General features: G+C 41.7%; 1 protein-coding gene across 1 annotated transcript in view; it reads left to right on the top strand.

Annotated features, from left to right (window-relative positions):
• TSPAN3 (tetraspanin 3) overlaps positions 1 to 19,309 on the top strand; it is a 30,180-nt gene extending 10,871 nt beyond the window's left edge. The window contains exons 2-7 of the mRNA XM_061595785.1: positions 7,674 to 7,865; positions 9,331 to 9,405; positions 14,120 to 14,221; positions 15,562 to 15,714; positions 16,177 to 16,260; positions 18,452 to 19,309. Coding sequence (XP_061451769.1) covers positions 7,674 to 7,865; positions 9,331 to 9,405; positions 14,120 to 14,221; positions 15,562 to 15,714; positions 16,177 to 16,260; positions 18,452 to 18,544 — 699 coding nt within the window. The 3' untranslated portion in view covers positions 18,545 to 19,309. The remainder of the gene's footprint in view (positions 1 to 7,673; positions 7,866 to 9,330; positions 9,406 to 14,119; positions 14,222 to 15,561; positions 15,715 to 16,176; positions 16,261 to 18,451) is intronic.
• The last annotated feature ends 724 nt before the right edge of the window (positions 19,310 to 20,033 follow it).

Below are 20,033 nucleotides of genomic sequence, written 5' to 3'. Positions count from 1 at the left end.
TAAAGCTTTTTTTTAAAAAAAAATTGTTTCTAAGCTTTTTGTGTGTATATGTTTTTAATGCTTTTGTTTGCCACCCTGGGCTCCTACTGGAAGGAAGGGTGGGATATAAATCTAAAAAATAAATAAATAAAATAATAGATAAACTTATGAAACCAATTCTGAGCAAATCCAGATACTGCATTCTTTCTCTCCCCATTCTTCTCTACCCTGATACTTCACAGTGATAAAAATATAATTTATAGGAAAAATGCTGTTCCTTTAATGGTACACCAAAATCTGCTGCCAGATGCAGGCCAAATCCTCATATTATTCATTATTATTTAATTTAGATCCCACCCTTTCTTCCCAGTAGGAGCCCAGGACAGCAATAGTTAGTTGTCTAAAGGTTGGATTTGCCCTGAGTGGCATTTCAGCTGCTCTTTAAAATTCTTGTTGGACTTTGGAAAATTACAGTCAGTTATAAGCTCTTTACACAATGCTTAATCATTGTGGAATATGCAACCATAGGATATATGGTGCTGGTCACTGGTTTAGGTGGTTTTTAAAAAGAGACACATTCAAGAAGAATAAGTACATCAGTGATGAGCAACCATTATGGCCAAATGAAACCTCTGAATGCCAGTTGATTGGGAGAGGGGGAGAGGTGGTTCCTTCATCTTCTGTTCTTGAGGTTTCTGGAAATGCCCGTTATTATGCAGAAAGGATGGTGGAGCCGATGTGCCTTTTGGGTCTGATCCAATAGGGCTCCCCTTGATGTGTTCTTAAGATATTTTGCTGTTCAATTCCATGTATTCCAGGCTGAGGTGGATTATTTTGATCCTATCTAGTTGGGCTTTGAGACTAGTTTCAAGTCTATGGGTGATATCCAATGTTAGTCATTCTCAGAATAGATTCTATGGCAGCCTTTCCCATCTAGTGTGCCTCCAGATGTTGTTGGACTACAACTCCCATCAGTCTCAGCCAGCATTGCCAATGGTCAGGAAAGATGGGAATTGTGGTCCAACAACATCTGGAGGCACACTGGTTGGGAAAGGCTGTTCTGTGGACCTATAGCTATCAACTTATATTTTGAATGTGTTCCAGAGGATCATATGGGACTGGATGAGAGCTACATTTAGATTCATTATCTTGCCCTTTCTACAAGGAGTCCAGAGTAGCTCGATGGTTCTCTTCTTCTTTTTCCAAGTCCCCAGCCAATGCCTTCTGTTGTCACATAATCCTGTAATAGGCTGAGATCATGACTGGCCCGAGGTTCCCTGCATGCCTCTGAGCTACTACCCTTCCTATGACTTATATCGCATTTTGTTCAAACAACCTTGTGACAGGCCTCAGATGCTCCTCATTAGTAGCATCTCTTCCCTGCACTTGGTCACCTGCCTCATTTCACCCATCATCTATATGCCCACAACCAGACTATATCTGGACTGTGGTCAAATGAACAGTAAAAGTACTAGGTGGGTCCCAATACTGTGTTCCACTTTTATTCCCCAGGCATAAACAAGATTCAGGCAGCATCCCCTTACAGATCCTATCATTCTCCCAACACTCCTCCAACCAACCAGTTTTCTTTTTATATTTCCCCCTCTCTGCATTGCATTAGTTCTGATTGGCTAGAGGCCGAGGAAGGCTTTCTCTCCCCTTTTCTTTTAGGCCCTAAATCAGGCATGGGAAACCTTTTTGGGTCCATGAGCCAGATTCTTAACAGGATCTGCCTTGCAGGCCAAATTTTGCAAGTGGGCAAGGCTTCCAACCTGTCAATCACCTGATATCACAAATGTCATCATGTCCAGACTTCAGAGAACATGCAACAAGGCACTGCTAAAATCAAGTTTTTTTCCCTTGTTTCAGAAGCTCTTTCACTGCTGCATGCTTTGAAAGCACAGCCAAACTGAGCAGGTTTCGGTGAATGAGAGAGCTTCCAGCAGGTAGCTCTTGGGCACACAGGACACACAGGACACACAGGACTGCCCTTCGTTCCCATCAGTCAGTGTATGGGGAAATAAATATTGCTTAGCATTGGGTTCCTGCTTTGCACAATGCTTCAAAGGCTCCTGACAACCAGCTGATTGTTGGGTGCTTTGGAAGCTGTGCAAAGATGGCATGATGTCTGGTGTGGGTGTGGCTTGCCCAATACGGCCTTGTGAGGCAAATGGGAAAACCTGGTCAGCCAAGATTGGACCCTGGGCAGATGTTCCCTACCCTCGCCCACAGTTACCACTTATAGGCATACCGTAGGCAGGAAAGCTAGGGCTAGTAACTTTGTGGGTGCACTTGCAAGGCATTTGACTATGCTCCTTAAAGTATTGCGCTGGATGGGCTCCCTTGGGAGGACATTCCAGAAATGCAAGACTGTCATTGAAAATGTGCTCCTCTTGAGATCCAAGGACCTCCATGGAACACATAGCTCCAGAAGAAAAGATCTGCAAGGTTGGCCACTCTCTCAAGTATACTGGGCTCCGACTGAGACAGAATTCAGACGCACCAAGGTGGTAGTGCGGCCAAAGCTACTTACCTGTAGGAGTTTGGCTTTTACGGTGGGAAAGGTAAGATCTTGCCCCTCTGTGCACCCTGCAGTGTTAAAGGTATAATTCAAGTATCCCTGTCTTCAAAATGCTCGACCTCTTTTCTACAAACCTGGCCATCTGAACGGCACCATGAGACCTGGCTTCCTCTCTGAGGGAACACATTATTTAATGTGTGTTCTTCCTTCACATTTATAAAATTAATAGGCTGATTGTGTGTTTTTAAGAACTACTAGTGTCTTCTGATGGAAGATAGTTTTACTCACACCTTGGGTAAAAATTTAAAGGTGGCTGCTTGAAGTGATCTAGTACATGGCCCAATATGACCTACATGCTGGTCTGCCATAATCTCTGTTCTTTCTATTTTAAGGGTTAGCTTGTTGCCAAGATCGCAAAATAGTTTGCACTGGTATATTTGTGACTGCCAGTCATTTTTCAGGTTCAGTTTGAGATGCTGATTGTTGCCTCCAAAACCCTGTATGGTCTTGGCTCATTGTACCTTGGAATGCTTTTTCCCATGTGGAGTCTCCTGCCCATTAGCACCTATCGGTGATGCTCCAGGGGGTCGCTGATAACAGCTACAATCATTCTGCTCCCTCCCAAGAGCTTGCCATTGGATATTACTTGGGGGAGGAGGAGTAAAACATAATTGTTCTATTAATTTAGGTAAGCTTTTAAGAAGCTGCTTTATACCAAGTCAATCTGTTTTTTTCCCTAGTATTGTCTTCTCTGAATGGCAGCATCTCTCCAGGGTCTTGGGCAGAGGTCTTTCCCATTAGCTATGGCTGAATCTTTTTTCAGTGGGAAGTATTGGAGATTGATCCTGGGAATGTTTCATGCAAATTCTGTCCTCTACGACTGAGCTGTGTTCCTCTCCTCATATGAATCAGGCTCTCACCGGTCCTTGTTTTAAGCAGTCTGTGGATATGCCATTCAGGTTGGTGAAAAGAAAGTACGTGTTTAGTGTGAAATCTTTCTGCAAATCTGAAACATACTGGCTGAGATCTAGTCAATGCTGTTTTAAAATTAAGCACCATTTAGTATGGTTGAAAATGTGTAATAGTAGCACATACTTAGCAGCATTGACTCAGGTTCACACCATTATAGTATCTTGTGCCATTACAGTACTTGTGCCACATAAAAACATAAGCATCGTAAGATTATTTCAGGATTGTATTTTCTTTTTTTTTTTTTTACAATAATTTTTATTCAAATTTTCATAAAACATAGAAAACAAAATCATAAAACATTCAAAGACAAAAAACAAAACAAAAATGATTAAACAAAAAAATAAAATAAAATAAAATGTTGACTTCCCATTTGTCACATATCAAATCAGTTATAGGTCTACAATATATAACATTCCTGTCTCTTAAATCATATTATAAAATCACTTTCCTCCAGTAGTTATCTTAATTAATCATCAAATCTCATAAACATTACTTTATTCTTTCCACAAAAAGTCAAAGAGAGGTTTCAATTCTTTAAGAAATATATCTATCAATTTTTCTCCAAATAAACATGTCAATTAATCCATCTCGTTAATAATTATAATAATCTTATTGTCATAACCATAGTCCAAATAAACATTTCGATTAATCCATCTCATCAGAATCTGTTAGGTCCAATAATTTCAATAGCCATTATTCCATTATCCCTATTAGTTCCATCTTCCATCTTCAATAGTCCTGTTAAGTCCAGTAATTTCAGTGTCCAATCTTCCATTATCAGTATTCCATAATAATCTTGCTGTTGTAGCCATAGTCATATAATAAGAGTCTGATGGGAATTTCCTCTATCCCAAATATTTTCTTGCCATCCATTCTGAATAAGTTGCTGAAATACTGTTGTAAAGTCATATCTGTGTTCTTCTTTTTTACAAAATGCACTGGCTCATCTCTTAAGAGTTTTTCCATTGTCACATGGCTGCAGTTAATTCCATAGATTTTCTCTATATCAAGCTCCATCACATCATTCCAGTCCAGAAGATTATCCAAGCCATTGATAACTTTATCTCTAATATCTTCATTAATTTCTTCAGAGATAACGTTAAATTCCAAACAGTAGATTTTATTTCTAAAATCCATAAACTCCAGATCTTTTTCCAATTCCACATTTGTTCCAATCTCCAGGGCTTGTATCTTCCCTTTATTTTTTCTTTTCTCATCTCTGATCTCATTCTCCTCTCTCACAGGGTCCCCTATTTCTTTAAGCTCCTGCGTCATTTTGCTCAGTTCAATTTTCAGCTCCTTACTACCCTGTCGCAGGGTTTGTTTCGTTATCTCAATCTCATCCATTATTTTCTGAAACATAATTACTTCCAGATTCTCAGCCACTTTCTTGATTGCCATTTTTAAAACCACGAAAACAAAGCAAAACAAAAATAAAGAAGAACCACTTCTTATTTCAGCAACAATTGGGTTAATATTCCAGGCTTGATGACATCACAGTATAAACAGAGCAACCTGCCTTATCTCTTGTGCAAGAATGCAAAACAAATTTAGTTCCCAGCATCAAAACAGTTAGTGGCGTCGTGAAGAAGCAGATTCGTCAAAATAAAATAGACCAAAAAAAGAATAGTCCCAGACAATATAATATTCCTCGGAATAGAAATCAGGAATAGAAATCCCTCTTCTGTTTATTATCTTTAGAATGCACTTCCAGGACAGCTTTTTGCGACAGAAACAGAGATAAGCTGTTAATTTCGTGAATAACAGAGAAGAGCTATATCTCACCCAGAAGTTGTCCAAAGCCGATCAATCTGACAAATCTCCTTTTGCTGCAACAATTTAAACCAAGTAAAAAAAATAATAGAAAGAAGGGTGCTTGCCTGTTAGTCCGTTCTCTCTTTGAAGAAAAGATAAACGTATCGCTTAAGCAGATAGAGCTTGTTAGAAAGTCCGTCCGGCATTGTTGGCTGGACCTTATCTCATAAATTAATGAAATCCAGTCCTCCCAACAAAAACAGGCTTTGAGGTTGATCTCTACGTTTCTCCCTGCCCGGGAGAAATTTCATCAGTCAAAAAAAAAAATGTTCTGACTGATTTATATCTGAATAAGCTTCTTTTGAGGCGGGAGCCCGTCCCAAAAGCAGGCACAAGCGAAGTCACCCTTCCCGGAAGTCAGGATTGTATTTTCTTTTGGGTATTCATCATTCATCACAATTATCTTCCTTTCTGTCTTTATAAATTAGACTGAGCTTTCTGTCCACCTAGTTTACATTTTGGGGAGCCTGAGACAGTTGAATGTGGAGATAATACTAAATCAGCTTCTGATGGCAGGATGCAAGTGTCGGAGGTTGATAGCTCTTGTACTTATTTTCTGGAGCAGCACTGCAGTAATCTGCAGTATCAGTGCATAGAACTTGACAGTTGGAAGCACACAGTACCTGCAGCATCTGAGTTTTGAGTGAATTGGAGAAGTCTGCATATAGGAGCTACCAGGTAGTTTGCAGGGGAGCCAGAGTGATGTAGAGAACTGGGTTTGTGGTATAGATGTGAAAAAAATACTTTTTTGTGTATGCAATTGCTTGGGATCTCTGTTGTGAATGATCATATACACAGAAGAACTGTTCTCCGTACTTGGTTTTTGCCCAACCTCACCTTGTACTATTCTTCAGAATAATGGGTCTTTGTATTGGTCAGTTCTTATTGAGCTGGTTCTCTAAAATTCAGGACACACTCAGCTCCACAACTCCTGCCTTCACTTATCAAAGTTGTCATGAAGAACATAGATTTGGAAACATCACCATCAGCCAAACCTGTCTAAAAGAATAATGTCTCATATTAATGCCAGACACCAAAGAATGCTGGCCAAAAAGTTGTGCTTGAGTCCTGCAGTGCCATATATTGAAGGCAGTAAAAATAATGGAGTTTCTCTAGTGCATGCAGTGAAAAATTTTCAGAAAGAGGCTTGATGGCTTTTCCGAGTATGGTTAGATGTGGGATAAGATGAGATCCTATGCAGATTGATACGTTTGGGGCTATGTGAAAGCTGCTCCAAGTTGATTTATATGTATGGAAGTTTGCAAAACTTGCACCAGCAATATGCACCTGGTAATTGGAAATGGAAATTGTTTTCACTAATAGGACAAGCAGCAGTTTGAGTAGTTTGATGGATTTGGGCAATAAAATGGATGCCACAAAATGTGCGTTCAGGATGGAGATATTTGAATATCAATAACAGATTCTGCCCTTGCTCTTGGAGTAGTTTGCTTCTGTTGGCAGTGACTTAAGATTAGATGCAGTTGCCATAAGTAATAATCAACACAGCATTTCTGCTTCCTGGGTGGTATCAGTTTCTCATATTGGAAGAGGAAGGACTTGGTGCATTTTGCCTCTGCTAGAAAATATATCTAATTGTCAAGGAGGAAATGCTTATCAGCTTGATCTTTAAAAGGTTTGTGTGTGTGACGGTTAATAGTGTCTCATGCTGAAGCTTACTGTGGTTCATGCTTAACTGGTAGCTTGTGGTGTTGTTGTTATGTGCCTTCAAGTCAACTACACCTTATGGCAACCCTACAAATCAGTGACCTCCAAGAGCGTCTGTCATGAACCACCCTGTTCAGATCTTGGAAGTTCAGGTCTGTGGCTTCCTTTATGGAATCAGTCTGTCTCTTGTTTGGCCTTCCTCTTTTTCTACTCCCTTCTGTTTTTCCCAGCATTATTGTCTTTTCTAGTGAATCATGTCTTATTATGTGTCCAAAGTATACAAAGCTTGTATTGTTAAAGGTAAAAGGTACTGACTTCAAGTTGATTCCAACTTATGGCGACGCTATGAATAGGGTTTTCATGAGGCTGAGAGGCAGTGACTGGCCCAAGGTCACCCAGAGAAATCCACCCCGCAGAATATTTTGCATGGTCCCAGGCTATGGTCTGAAGGCACACAAGGCCATCTCCCTGCTGAAGCTAAGCAGGGTCAGCTCTGGTCAGTGCCTGGATGGGAGACTGCCTGGGAACCATATGTAAGCCGCCTTGGGTTTCTATCATGAAAAGAAAGGCGGGGTATAAATGTAATAAATAAATAAATAAATAAATATTTGTTGAGCAAAAGCCTGAAAACCTCTGTGTGTATTTTTGCACAAATACACAAAACAAAGTGTTACGATAAAAAGGAACGCTGATCTCCTGACTGTGTTTTTTGTTTTTGCAGGCAGCAGCAGGTATCTTATGCTATGTGGGAGCCTATGTCTTCATCACGTATGATGACTATGATCACTTCTTTGAAGATGTTTATACACTCATCCCTGCAGTGGTTATCATAGCAGTAGGGACACTTCTCTTTATCATTGGTCTGATTGGCTGTTGTGCCACAATCCGGGAAAGCCGCTGTGGACTTGCTACAGTAAGTCTTATGTTTGGAAAGGGTTTTCTGCTTGATGTACTGATGGATGTTTCCTCAGAACTGCCAGTATACTATGGAGCCCAGTAGTTGCTGTAAATTCTATCTATCATAAAATAATTGCATCTTGATATTTACCATTTGGAGCTAAATCGGGTCCTTTTGGTTAGTGAATATTGAATAAAGTAGTATGCTATACTTGACACTGACTTGTCCTATTAACGTTGACATCTAATGGATCGTAGTTCAGTGGTAAAGTGTGTGCAGGAGGTCCCATTTTTTATCCCTGGCATCACCAGTTAAAAGAATTAGACAGCTGGTGATAAGATCTGCCTAAGATCCTGGAGAGTATTGGGCTGCTCTAACCCAGTATAATGCAGATTTCTATTTTCCTATCATTTCCTCACAGTATGAAAAACTGCAGTTGACATAATTCCCTTTTAAATGTTTGTTTATGTAAGTACTTCTAAAATGTGCCTGGATAGCAAAGCACTGAACTCCAATTTTTACCAGTTCCTTTGGAGATTAATCTGTGAATACATTCAAGTGTGATGGGTAACTTAAGGGTATGCTTCCCCCAGCTTATGTGGCAGGCACCCAGTCAGGATGAGACACTCATTTGTTTTGAGGCCACAGTAATGAAGATGGGTGGATAGGCCAAACAACCAGTGTAGTAACATCAGTTTCTGAGCACACTGTGGACCAGCCTAGGCACCATCTTTATCATGCCTCATCTTCCTGGTAGGTAAATGAGGCCTCCTTAACCCCCTTTTCCCCCTCTTCTCTCCTCTCCTCCTTGAGATAGATGAATGGCTAGTCAAGGGCAGCAGGGGATCATTCTTGCTGTGTCATCCTGAGCATAAAAAAGCCATGGCTGTATCCAGCAAAGTTCTATTTAGAATAGACCCATTGAAATTAATGGCCCTAAGTTAGTTACATCCATTAATTTAAGTAGGTGTTCTCTAAGTATGGCTAACATTGGATATGACCTCCAGGCAGCCTTTTTGAAACTACCATATTGCAAGATGGTGCAATGTAAGAAAATGCAGCTTTCCCCACTTTAAAAATTTTACATGGTACTTTCTCAGGTACGACATTTAGCTTCCAATTTAGTTGGGCCAAAAGTATACCTAAGACTATTGAACATGAATATTAAAGTTATCTGGGTTGTAAGCAGATAACAGTTTGACTGCAAATCCTTGTATGGATATAAACTTGAATTACCATGGAATGACTGCCACATAAGTGCTTACCTGAATCTTGAGTAGCTATTTAGGTCCCTCTGAAGTGGTGCATTTGGTCCCTCAAATTAACAAAAGAGTTGACTCTCTTAACACAATGGGTAGTCAGTGCATTCACTGGTAGCAGAGGACTTTATTGGGTTATCCAGGTGTAACCAGTAAACAGAACAGCTATATTTTCACAAAACTCTGTAAGTTGCCTACCTAAAAATTTTTTTTTCTTGCAGTTTGTTATCATCCTCTTGTTGGTTTTTATCACTGAAGTTGTGGTGGTTGTTCTAGGTTATATCTACAGAGCAAAGGTAATTAATTGCCTCTTCTAAATTACTAAATATTGCAGTTAGTTGTGTTTAGGATTCTGTAGAATTATGTTTTGATAAGCGAAATTGCAGGAGGCTATCGGATGAGAATGATAGATGTAACAATAAAGTGGACACATGTTAAGAAAAGTAATTAAAATTTTCAAAGAGATAAAGAGCTAGAGAGAAATAAGGAAGAAGCAAAGAAGTTGGATGAGTATAGATAACAATTACTATGATAGACCTGCCTGCGGTTTTTAAGGCATTCTATCTGGTCTATCTAGAAATTTCCATTTTTTTTGTTAACACTCTGGGCTAGGCCTGCAGGAACTCTGCTATTTTTAAAGAGTTAGATTACTGTATGGCAGATGTATTAGAATTTGTTTTTTAATATTGTACATAATTTGTGGCCTGTTGAGAGGCCTGAAACTCTTCTTGGTCCCTTTGTTTTTGTGCATTTGGGGTCATGAGGTTTTTATATGCTTTTATGCTTCTGTTTTCTTGTTTGGGTTGGGTTGTTAGGTTGCATTTTTGTTTGAATTATTTTATTTGGTTTCTATACCACAGAGATTTTAAAATATTAAGCTGTTTATAAATGCTTGTAAATCAAATACTAAAATTTATTATCTTGACAGATAAAACCTAAATACAGTAGAACCTCACTATAACACTGCTCACTGAACCATGAATTCAGATATACCATAGGTATGACAATGTCCCCTGAGTAAAATACTGTTTACAGAGTATAGCTTCTGTTATAATGTGGAAGCCCTAATGCAGGCGCATCCTTTGTCCCCCGATTCCCACATTAAAGCAAGATTCTACTGTATATAGATTTCAGGTTCAAAAAATTCCCAAACCTTTTGCCTTGATATAAGTAGATTGGTTGGGGAGGGGGTAGAGGTGGAGAAGACTAGAAAAGACTTGAGAGTTGCAGAGTAAATGTCTGGTGTTGGCCTCCTCCCTGCCCAATAGTCTTGAACCTTTTCCAACATAGGACCTACCATCAGTCCAAACATGCATTTGAGGACCCACTTCTTAATTCTTTTGCACCTTACTTGTCTAGTGGTAGTGGTGCTGTTGTGACCATTTAGATCAGGCTGTGATCTAGTAGTGAGTCCCAACCAGCTACACCAAGACCAGTGGTGTAGACCACCTTTACCCTCCAGAGGTTTTGGACTCCCATCAGCCCCAGCCAGCATGGCTAATGGTCTGGGAAGATCAGAGCTGTAAGGCAGGTACAGGCCACAGTCCCCAAATTGCAGGCAAAATCAATTGCAGTCAGTTCCAATTTGGGTCTTGCATTCAAGGTACAACAATCTTGCTTGTACTCTCACCATGGTGAGAGGTCTGGTGAATAAGACAAGCCCAGTTGTTTCTCCCAGGACTGTAGCTACAAAAGGGAAGGAATATGCACTTGCTGGGAGCAAACAGAGCCAAAAGAAACATCTGTCTTCACTCTCTGTGTTAAAGCTGGAGAAGGATAATGGAAGCATTAAGGCCTTGTCTTGGAGCTCCAACTGCCTACCAAAGGTAGAAAAGACCTCTGTGCTTCCACCGCTAGAACTGGAGGGGAACCACAATGGTGCTTCTGTTTGTCCCCAACCCTCATGGTGCAACATGAGGTCAGGAACTAGATCTTACCCCTTGGGATGGGGGCATGTCCTAATGATGACAGACCTTTGATTGGCCCCCAAAGCCACCCAAAATTTGTTAATCACAGCTTGCTTTCTTTGTGTGGTTGATAGGGGAGGAGGAACATGAACTAGAGATCTTTCAATATTGTTGCACGTAAACACTCTAGAGTGTGAGAGTTGTCTGAACAGGTTGTGGGAGCCTCCTAACCAAAATATGGGTAGTCTCCTGCAGCATTCAGCATTTCACCACCTCCATGGACTGCACTCATATCACTGCTTAGCAGGTTGAGAAGGATAGGGAGAGATGCTGTGTTCAAATAAAGGCAGGCTTACGTGTTCACATCTGAAGGGAGACATGCAGGCGCACACACCTGAAGCCTGCTTCTGATTTTGCCACTTGCAGAGTACTGTATGGCTGCTTACAGAGTAGTGTACGAACAGCCCAGAGTACACTCCAAAGGCCAAAAGAGAACCATCAAGTAAACGGCCCTTATCTTTTTGCAGCTGGGCAGCAACTTCTATTCTGCATAGAGGTTAGCCTATATAATTGAAGAATGTATCACTGTTATTATTCATTAAATTTCTATCCCATCCTTCCTTCCAGAAGGAGCCCAGGGCGGCAAATGAGACAAAGCCCTTAAAATATCTTAAGCAGCTGTCTAACTGTCAAAGCTGGTAAAAGGCACTTCTAGCCATTGAGGTCACCTAGCAACAAAGATGGATCCAGGAGCACCCCCAGACTGTGAACCTGCTCTTTCAGAGGGAGTACAACCCCATCCAAAGCAGACAGTTGAACAATTACCCCGAGTCTGAAACCCACAGTGCCTCCATTTTACTACGAATCAGTTTATTGGCTCTCATCCAGCCCATCACCAAATCCAGGCACTTGTCCAGGGCTTACACATCCTTTCCTGATTCAGATGTTACAGAGAAATAGAGCTGGGTGTCATCAGCATACTGCTGACATCTCACCCCAAATCCCTTGATGACGGCTCCCAAGGGCTTCATATAGATGTTAAACAGCATCGGGGACAAGGTAGTACCCTGCGGCATTCTATAGAACAACTGCCAGGGGTCAAAAGGCAACTACCAATGCTGTTGTCCGAAACCGTCCCTGAAAACAGTGCTTTTGATATCCATCTCACCAAGTCTGCCCAGAAGGATACCATGATCAATGGTATCAAAAGCCGCTGAGAGATCAAGTAAGAATCACAGGGTCGCGCTCCTTCTCCTGATAAAGGTCATCCATCAGGGCAACCAAGGCCGATTCAGCCCCATAACCAGGCCTGAACCCAGATTTGATGAATGAGTCAAGATAATCTGTTTCGTCCAATAGTACTTGCAATTGCTGCTCCACAATTCTCGATCACCTTCCCAAAAAGGGGTATTTGTCACCGGACGATAGTTGTCACAAGCCAAGTGGGTCCAGGGTGGACTTTTTCAGGAGCTCTCAGATCACCGCCTCTTTCAGGGTGGCTGGGAACACTCCCCTTCCGCAAAGATGTGTTGACCACATGGTCACTCAGCCATACCACCTCTGCAAGCTTTAATAAGCCAAGAAGGGCAAGGGCAATGTACATTAACTTCCTGGTGTTGCTTTGCCCAAATATGCTGCCACTTCCAAAATATTTGCTAATAATTTTAAGTTATATACTGCCCTTCAACCAATGGTTCCCAAGGTTAATAAAAAATAGAATCAGCACCATCAAAACATAAAGCAAGCAATAAAAGATTTGCAGATTAAAACAGAACTGTGAACAATAGCCTTGGATAATAAAGGTCTTAGTCTTGAGCTGAAAATATATCGATATAGGCATCAGGCAAGCGTCTCTGGGAAGAGAATTTCCATACACAAGCCGCCTCCATAGTTGCCACCTGCCTCACTTCAGATGGTAGGGGATGCAACTAAATCAGGAGTTGTTTTTGTACACATTATTTATTTATTATTTTATTTATATCCCACTCTTCCTCCCAGCAGGAGCCCAGGGCGGCAAACAGAAATGCTAAAAACACTTTAAAACATCATAAAAACAGACCTTAAAATACATTAAAACAAAACAACATTAAAAACATTTTTAAAAAAAGAAAAGAAAAAAGCTTTAAAAACATCTTTTAAAAAACGGTTAAAAACATATTAAAAATACATATTAAAAAGCAATTCTAACACAGACTGGGATAGGTCTCAACTTAAAAGGCTTGTTGAAAGAGGAATGTCTTCAAAAGGCGCCAAAAAGATAGCAGAGATGGCGCCTGCCTAATATTTATGGGGAGGGAATTCCACAGGGTAGGTGCCACCACACTAAAGGTCCGTTTCCTATATTGTGCAGAACGAACCTGATAAGATGGTGTCTGCAGGAGGCCCTCACCTGCAGAGCACAGTGATAGACTGGGTATATAAGGGATAAGACGATCTTTCAGGTATCCTGGTCCCGAGCTGTATAGGGTTTTGTACACCAAAACTAGAACCTTGAACTTGGCCCGGTAGCAAATGGGCAGCCATTGCAATTCTTTCAGCAGTGGAGTGACATGTTGGCGATACCCTACCCCAATGAGCAGTCTCTCTACTGCATTTTGCACCAGTTGCAGCTTCCAGACCAACCTCAAGGGCAGCCCCACACAGAGCGCATTACAGTAATCCAACCTGGAGGTTACCAGTGCGTGGACAACAGTGGTCAGGCTATCCTGTTCCAGAAACGGCAGCAGCTGTCTTACCAGCCAAAGCTGGTAAAAGGCACTCCTAGCCACTGAGGTCACCTGAGCCTCTAGCGACAAAGATGGATCCAGGAGCACGCCCAGACTACGGACCTGCTCTTTCAGAGGGAGTACAACCCATCCAAAGCAGGCAACTGACCAATTATCTGAACTCTGGAACCACCAACCCACAGTGCCTCCGTCTTGCTTGGGTTCACACTCAGTTTATTGGCCCTCATCCAGCCCACCACCGAGTTCAGGCAGCGGTCCAGGACTTGCACGGCCTCTCCTGATTCAGATGTTACAGAGAAATAGAGCTTTAATTAATAGACTTGTAAAGGGAGCAGTGGCTCAGCAGTCTTCTAACTCACATTTGTTTGCTTTACTAGGTGGAGGCTGAAGTCAATCACAGTATTAAGAAAGTATATGACGCCTATAATGGGACTAACCCGGATGCTGCAAGCCGGGCGATTGATTATGTGCAGAGGCAGGTGAGAGCCAATGTAAACACTGTGCTGTCCTGCTTACTGAAAAGGGAAGAAAATAGAATTTACATCAATACAGCTCCTGGCTTGTATTTTATAAGGCAGCTCTCTTCTCTCCCTTAGCCAACAATACCAGAAGGGATACTGTTAGGAGTCTTTCTGTTGATTAGTTCTTGCTGAAATCTTGTTTTCTGCATGGAGGGAAATTATCTATAACCCAATCTAGCAAAGCCCAGGCCTGCCACCTCAACTAGAACTATGCCTAGATCTCTGGCCTGCAAGCAACTTAAGTTAGGTTGTGCACACTGGTACTGTCACTCATTTAGAAGTGTGTATGTGTATTGTTCATACATGCTTTATGCATCAGAGTAAATTCCACTCCTTTCTTACAAGGAGAATCCCACTTAGTTGGAGGATCCAGTCTTTACTCCTTTTTTGACAGAGGAAGTAGGCAGAGGCACTGGGAATACTGCCATATCTCAACATCAAAGCATGTGTTTTGCGTACCGAAGATCCCAGGTTCAATCCCCAGCACCTCCAGTTGAAGGATCTTCAGTAGCAGAAGCCAAAAGAGTTGCTGTCAGCTCAGTTGTGGGTATCCAATAGCTAGCTAGTAAAAGGGCAGCTTCATGCCTGGAAAAGTTGTCCAGACGTATGTGTTACCATAGTCTGAATTCTGAACACTTTTGACTGTTTCATAGAAGTTAAAAGCATGTTAAAATTGTCTAGCACTAGACAAGGTGGCATAGTAGTTCGCTGCCAGATATCGTACTCTAGAAATAAAGTGTGGAAAGAGCTATTGAGCTGGTCTTAATTTAGGTCATGTATAAATCATATGCCAAAAAGACAGCCTTGGAGAGTAAAGCTGTTCATCATGGCTTCCAACACCTGCAATTCAATCTAGGAGGGGAATGCAGTGATACAGTTGAGGCTCAGGGATTGTCCTTGTAGGATTAAGGAATACTTAGGGCACCTTCATTTGTCCATGTTAAACATGAAGTTCTTTGGAACAAGTAATTTCAGTGGTGTATAAAAGAGATTTAAAAGAAAGTTTTTGCTTCCACAAATTGTCCCATTTTCCCTGTGGTAAAGCAGGAAGATGGATGCGATGTATGAGGAGGTAATAGATGGAAAATGTCTGTCATTTTCTTAAAGTGAGTTCAGCCACCAGGAGAACCTTTGAGGATAACAATACTATGGCATGCCGAAAAAATGTCACTCTGGATACCTAAAACAGCTATGAAAAGTGATGTGCTGACTTTTTGCTTTGCTAAATACATATCCTTTTTAGTGAGCACACCTTGACTCACCCAATGCATTCTTCACCCTTTCTCTCCTTTTTCTAGCTGTGCTGCTGTGGGATCCACAACTACAGTGACTGGGAGACAACAAACTGGTTCAAGGAAACAAAAAACAACAGTGTCCCCCTCAGCTGCTGTAAAGCCACCATCAGCAATTGTACAGGAAGCTTGACTCGTCCCACAGACCTTTATGCTGAGGTTAATGCCTCTTTTGCTTATTTTGTAAGGTTTGTAATAAAAAAACAACCACCCTGAGAAGCAGGTTAGGCTGACAGATGGTGACCTGGTGCAAGGTCACCCAGCAAGGTAAGTATGGATCTGAACCTAAATGGTTTCCTGGTCCAAGTCTAGCGTTCTGTCCACTGCACCGTGCTGGCAAGTGCCAATACTTGCTGTTGATGCCAGTGCCTCTGTTGCCCCTCTTCTAGAGCAAGAGCTCTGTATGCAACTGCTGGAGGACAGCTGTTCCATTCCTGCCCATCCAGTTATTGCTTAGAGCAGCCCGGTGTGGCCTTTGGCCTGGCAAGAGTACACAGGCCATTGGGGCCAGGGAGAGCAATGCACACAAAAACGGTAGTTTCTAACTTCCAAAGAGTTGGGAGAGGGTGGTGTCCCAGAATGTATCTTTAACAGTACCACTGGCTTTTTTGTTTTTGTTAGGGATGTGAGGCTTTGGTTGTAAAGAAACTACAAGAAATCATGATGTATGTTATCTGGGCAGCACTGGCATTTGCTGCCATTCAGGTAAGACTCAAAATATGTATTTTTAATTCTACTGCTTACATAAAGCTTTCCCCATCTTCTCTCTACTGTTTTCACCCAAGTTTAACAGGCAGAACTGACTACAAAAGAACTCAAATGGCATTCTTGTTTCCATATGTGGCAGTTCTTAAACTGCATCATCTCAGTTTTGGCATTCCGGGTATTGCCAGCACACTGTTTCCTCAAAGGCTGGGTAAACAGTGTATTGGGCTAAACACACAGGCATATCAGCCCAGAATATCAGCCAGTCCTTAAATATTGACCTATGTGACGTGACAAATCATACTATACTATGTGCCCTTCCTAAAACTGGTTGGTTGAGCAGCCAATTCCGGTACACTGAAAAGGTTCCTCCTTCCTATAGTAGCCTTTTGAGAGTTCTTACGACTTGGGTGTGTGATAGGCCATGGAATCCATCATGATCCTAATTCAACGTGGATAGTTTCAGCTGGCTTACCTGAGCCTTCAGTTAGTTTGGCATGTGCTTTAACATGTTTCCTGCAGCTATCTGCTCATAGCAGAACAAAAACTGGTGCTGTATGTCATGAAAACTACTGTGTGTAGTTGGGGGATGTCAGATATTCAGATGAAATTAGTTGTGCATGCATTTTCCTCTTGAAAGTCAGTCTGGAAATAATTTGGAATGCATTCCCAATGGATTGGTGTGACAAAGGGCACAAAAGGTGGAAGACTGATAGAGAAGAGTATGTGAAACTGGTCAGTGAGAGGACATTGCAAACTTGTTTCTGAGCCATCAGTAAGTCACTTCAATATTCTAAGCTTTTCTATAGAACTATGAGGGTTTTTAAACAGTAAATGTTTTTTCTGTGCCAAATGCCTGCCTATGTTTGCGCAATATACTGCGTGGGGGAAAAAACAGATACCCAGTTTTTATATGGGTGTTCTTTTTTGTAAGCTCTGCTTCAGTGATGTGTGTGTTGTGTACCTTATGCTGTGTAATGCTGACTGGCTGGCTACTTGTGTTAGTAGCTTGTCACTCTGAATAAGATAGGGAAGGCCAAGCCCACCCCCCACCCCGACAATGACTTGTCAGTACATCCAGGTGCTTCCTTTCCCTTTCACATTACCTGAATTGGGAAGTGACCAAAGATGTACAGGGGCTGAAGTATGCCAGCAGGAGACTTCCCTTGTTGGCATGCTCCCATAACTGCTGGGTGGGGAAATAAGAAGGCAGACCAGAGTATGCCAGCAAGAGTAGGGATCATTCTCCATCCCCTGTCTTTGTCCCTTGCATACTGTTCCAAGAAATTGGAAGGGGTGTCTGCAGTTGATACTCCTCCAACATTAGCATTAGCCAGCAGGCCAGCAGTTGCCAACCTTTAAAACAGCAGTGGGGAGCCTTCAGCCTGTGGTTATAGTTGAACCCATCAGGCATCCCCATGTGGCCCTTGGAGTGGTTTTTCTCAAACCATGCCCACCTGTCTATCACCAGACATCAGGTGTAGGACAGGTAAACCCATGGGGCCAAACTGAATGGTGAATTGAGACCGCACCAAGTGCACTCCCAATTCTTCATTACTTCCTTTGTAAAATATTTTTTGTGAAGATTTTTCTTTGCAGCCTCTGCTTCGGTTCAAACTGGACACCTTAGACTCTGAACAGTTATTTGGTAGAGAATACATGACATACTTTGTTAGTATCAAGTGAGGCCTCACTGAATATTATTTCTCCTGCTGTGAGTTGGAGTGGTAGCATGCATGTAGAGTCTGCGTGCATTAAGTTCTGCTTGTACCACAGCCACAGATCTTGAACTTTGCCAAGTACCAAAACCAGATGTGTGTGCAGGTTTTTATATATGCCAGGCAGCAGCCATGCTACCCCTTCAACTCATGGCAGCCCAGCAAAAACCTCACAGTGGCTTGATTCTTAAAACCTCTGGCTATTGTAAGAACAAGCCTTTGTTGATCAAGGGAGTGGCAAATACTTGGTGCAAGCACTTCTGATTCTGAATGAAGTACAGAACAGATGAGGGATTGGTTTTAAGGGGTATTTATCTACAGTATAGAAAGTACCTTGAAAGAGAAGTCTGGCAATACCCTCCTGAAAAAGAACAGCTTGAAATGTGTTTGTGTGTCTGTGGATCAGCTTTCATAAGCCAATACCTGGTAAGAATAATACTCTTGTGTGCTCAGTTTACTGTTCTTCTCTGCAGCTGTTGGGCATGCTGTGTGCCTGCATTGTGCTCTGCAGGAGGAGTCGGGATCCTGCTTATGAGTTGCTCATCACAGGAGGAACCTACGCATAGAAGAAGCTGCAAACCTAAGCTTGAACTCCATTTTTCCCCCTCCAGAAGGTGGCTTGGCTGGGTCAGCTGCAGCAGTTACCTTGCTGACATCAATTTGCTGAAAGTGCACCTTCCATAAACTGGGACAGCTAGCACATACACTGGTGATGGACAAAAGGGTTGGTACTTCCATATTACTGTGATCCCCCCCAACTATTTTAGCCAATTTTCCACATATGACAGTAACCAAGTAAATACTATTTTTGAAACCATTTATTAAGGGGAGAAAATAGCTTGGCATGAAAGTTAAACTGGGTAAGTTACTGTTAGATGTTGTACTGATTTGATTCTTTCATGTGGAGTCCTGATCTTCACTGGGTGAAATAATTGGCCAAAGTTGGATGAGGGAAGTTTATTACCTTAATTCTGCAACACCAGTTTCTTTTTTGGCTGCTTGTCTGTCACCAGTGTGTGTTGAGCATTAAGTCCAGGACACTACAAAATGACTACTAACCAAAATTTTAGAATCAAACGAGTGCATCCCTTGACTTTAAATTCAAATGAACAAATCTTCCAAGCATTTAGTGTAACACTAAAATACATGCTGGCTTTTCAGGAGTATAATGTATGCACTACTGTTCTATAATGAATATTTCAGTTTTTTTCTATGAAGAGGCTGTTTATGTGTTGAGTGAATTGTTATCATAGAGTAGCAAAATGTGAAAGTGAAATGTAAATAGGAAACTTGATTAAATAAATAATCTGTGCATCTCTCTTCAAACTGAACCGTGCTTAACATTTCTTTATCAACACCTCACTCTTAAAATATTAGCCATGCATAAATAAGTTATTTATAGCAGGGATGGTTACCCTGCATCACTTGGCATCACTTCAAAAACTCTGAATTCTATCAGTTGAGACTTCTGGCACAAGAGGGATCTGTCCCTCCCCCTATAGCCTACTGGTCCAGGAGGAAGAAGAGGAGAAAAAGAAGGGAGTGGCAGAAAAGGGGTGGTTCTGTCTGCTTTGTGGTCTGGCCCCACCCACTGCTTGCTCAACCCCATCCACCGTCACCATGCAGCCCCTGATAGATTACCCCAAAGGAATGTAGATCTTGATAGACAAAAAACAACCCTTCCTATTCCTGATGTATATCCATAATTGAACATTTGCCACTGACTGGGCCAAGGTTTTCCGCGTGTTTGACACCACAACCTATTTGGATGCAGCAAACTGTTTATTATGTGGTCTGTTAATCCTTCTCTTTGCAGCATTTTGTGCTCCAAACTTTATGGTAACATAAGCTTTCATAGGCCACAGTCCACTTTGGAATGAAGTGTTACCTTGATTTGGCAGATACATCTCTCTTTAGACAGAAATAGAGTGGGGGATGCTATTGTAAAATGAGGCTGCAAGTTGTAAGAAATGCAAAAGTCAGGTGTGTGTTATTATACAGAGTCAACTGAAAAGGATAGAAGATCCACTTGCAATGGTGGCCCACTTCCGCCAG

Source organism: Rhineura floridana, chromosome 14, assembly GCF_030035675.1.
Source record: "Rhineura floridana isolate rRhiFlo1 chromosome 14, rRhiFlo1.hap2, whole genome shotgun sequence".
Classification (NCBI taxonomy): Eukaryota; Metazoa; Chordata; class Lepidosauria; order Squamata; family Rhineuridae; genus Rhineura; species Rhineura floridana.
The sequence above is the reverse complement of the archived record's forward strand: the minus strand, read 5'-3'. Positions and strand labels throughout refer to the sequence as shown.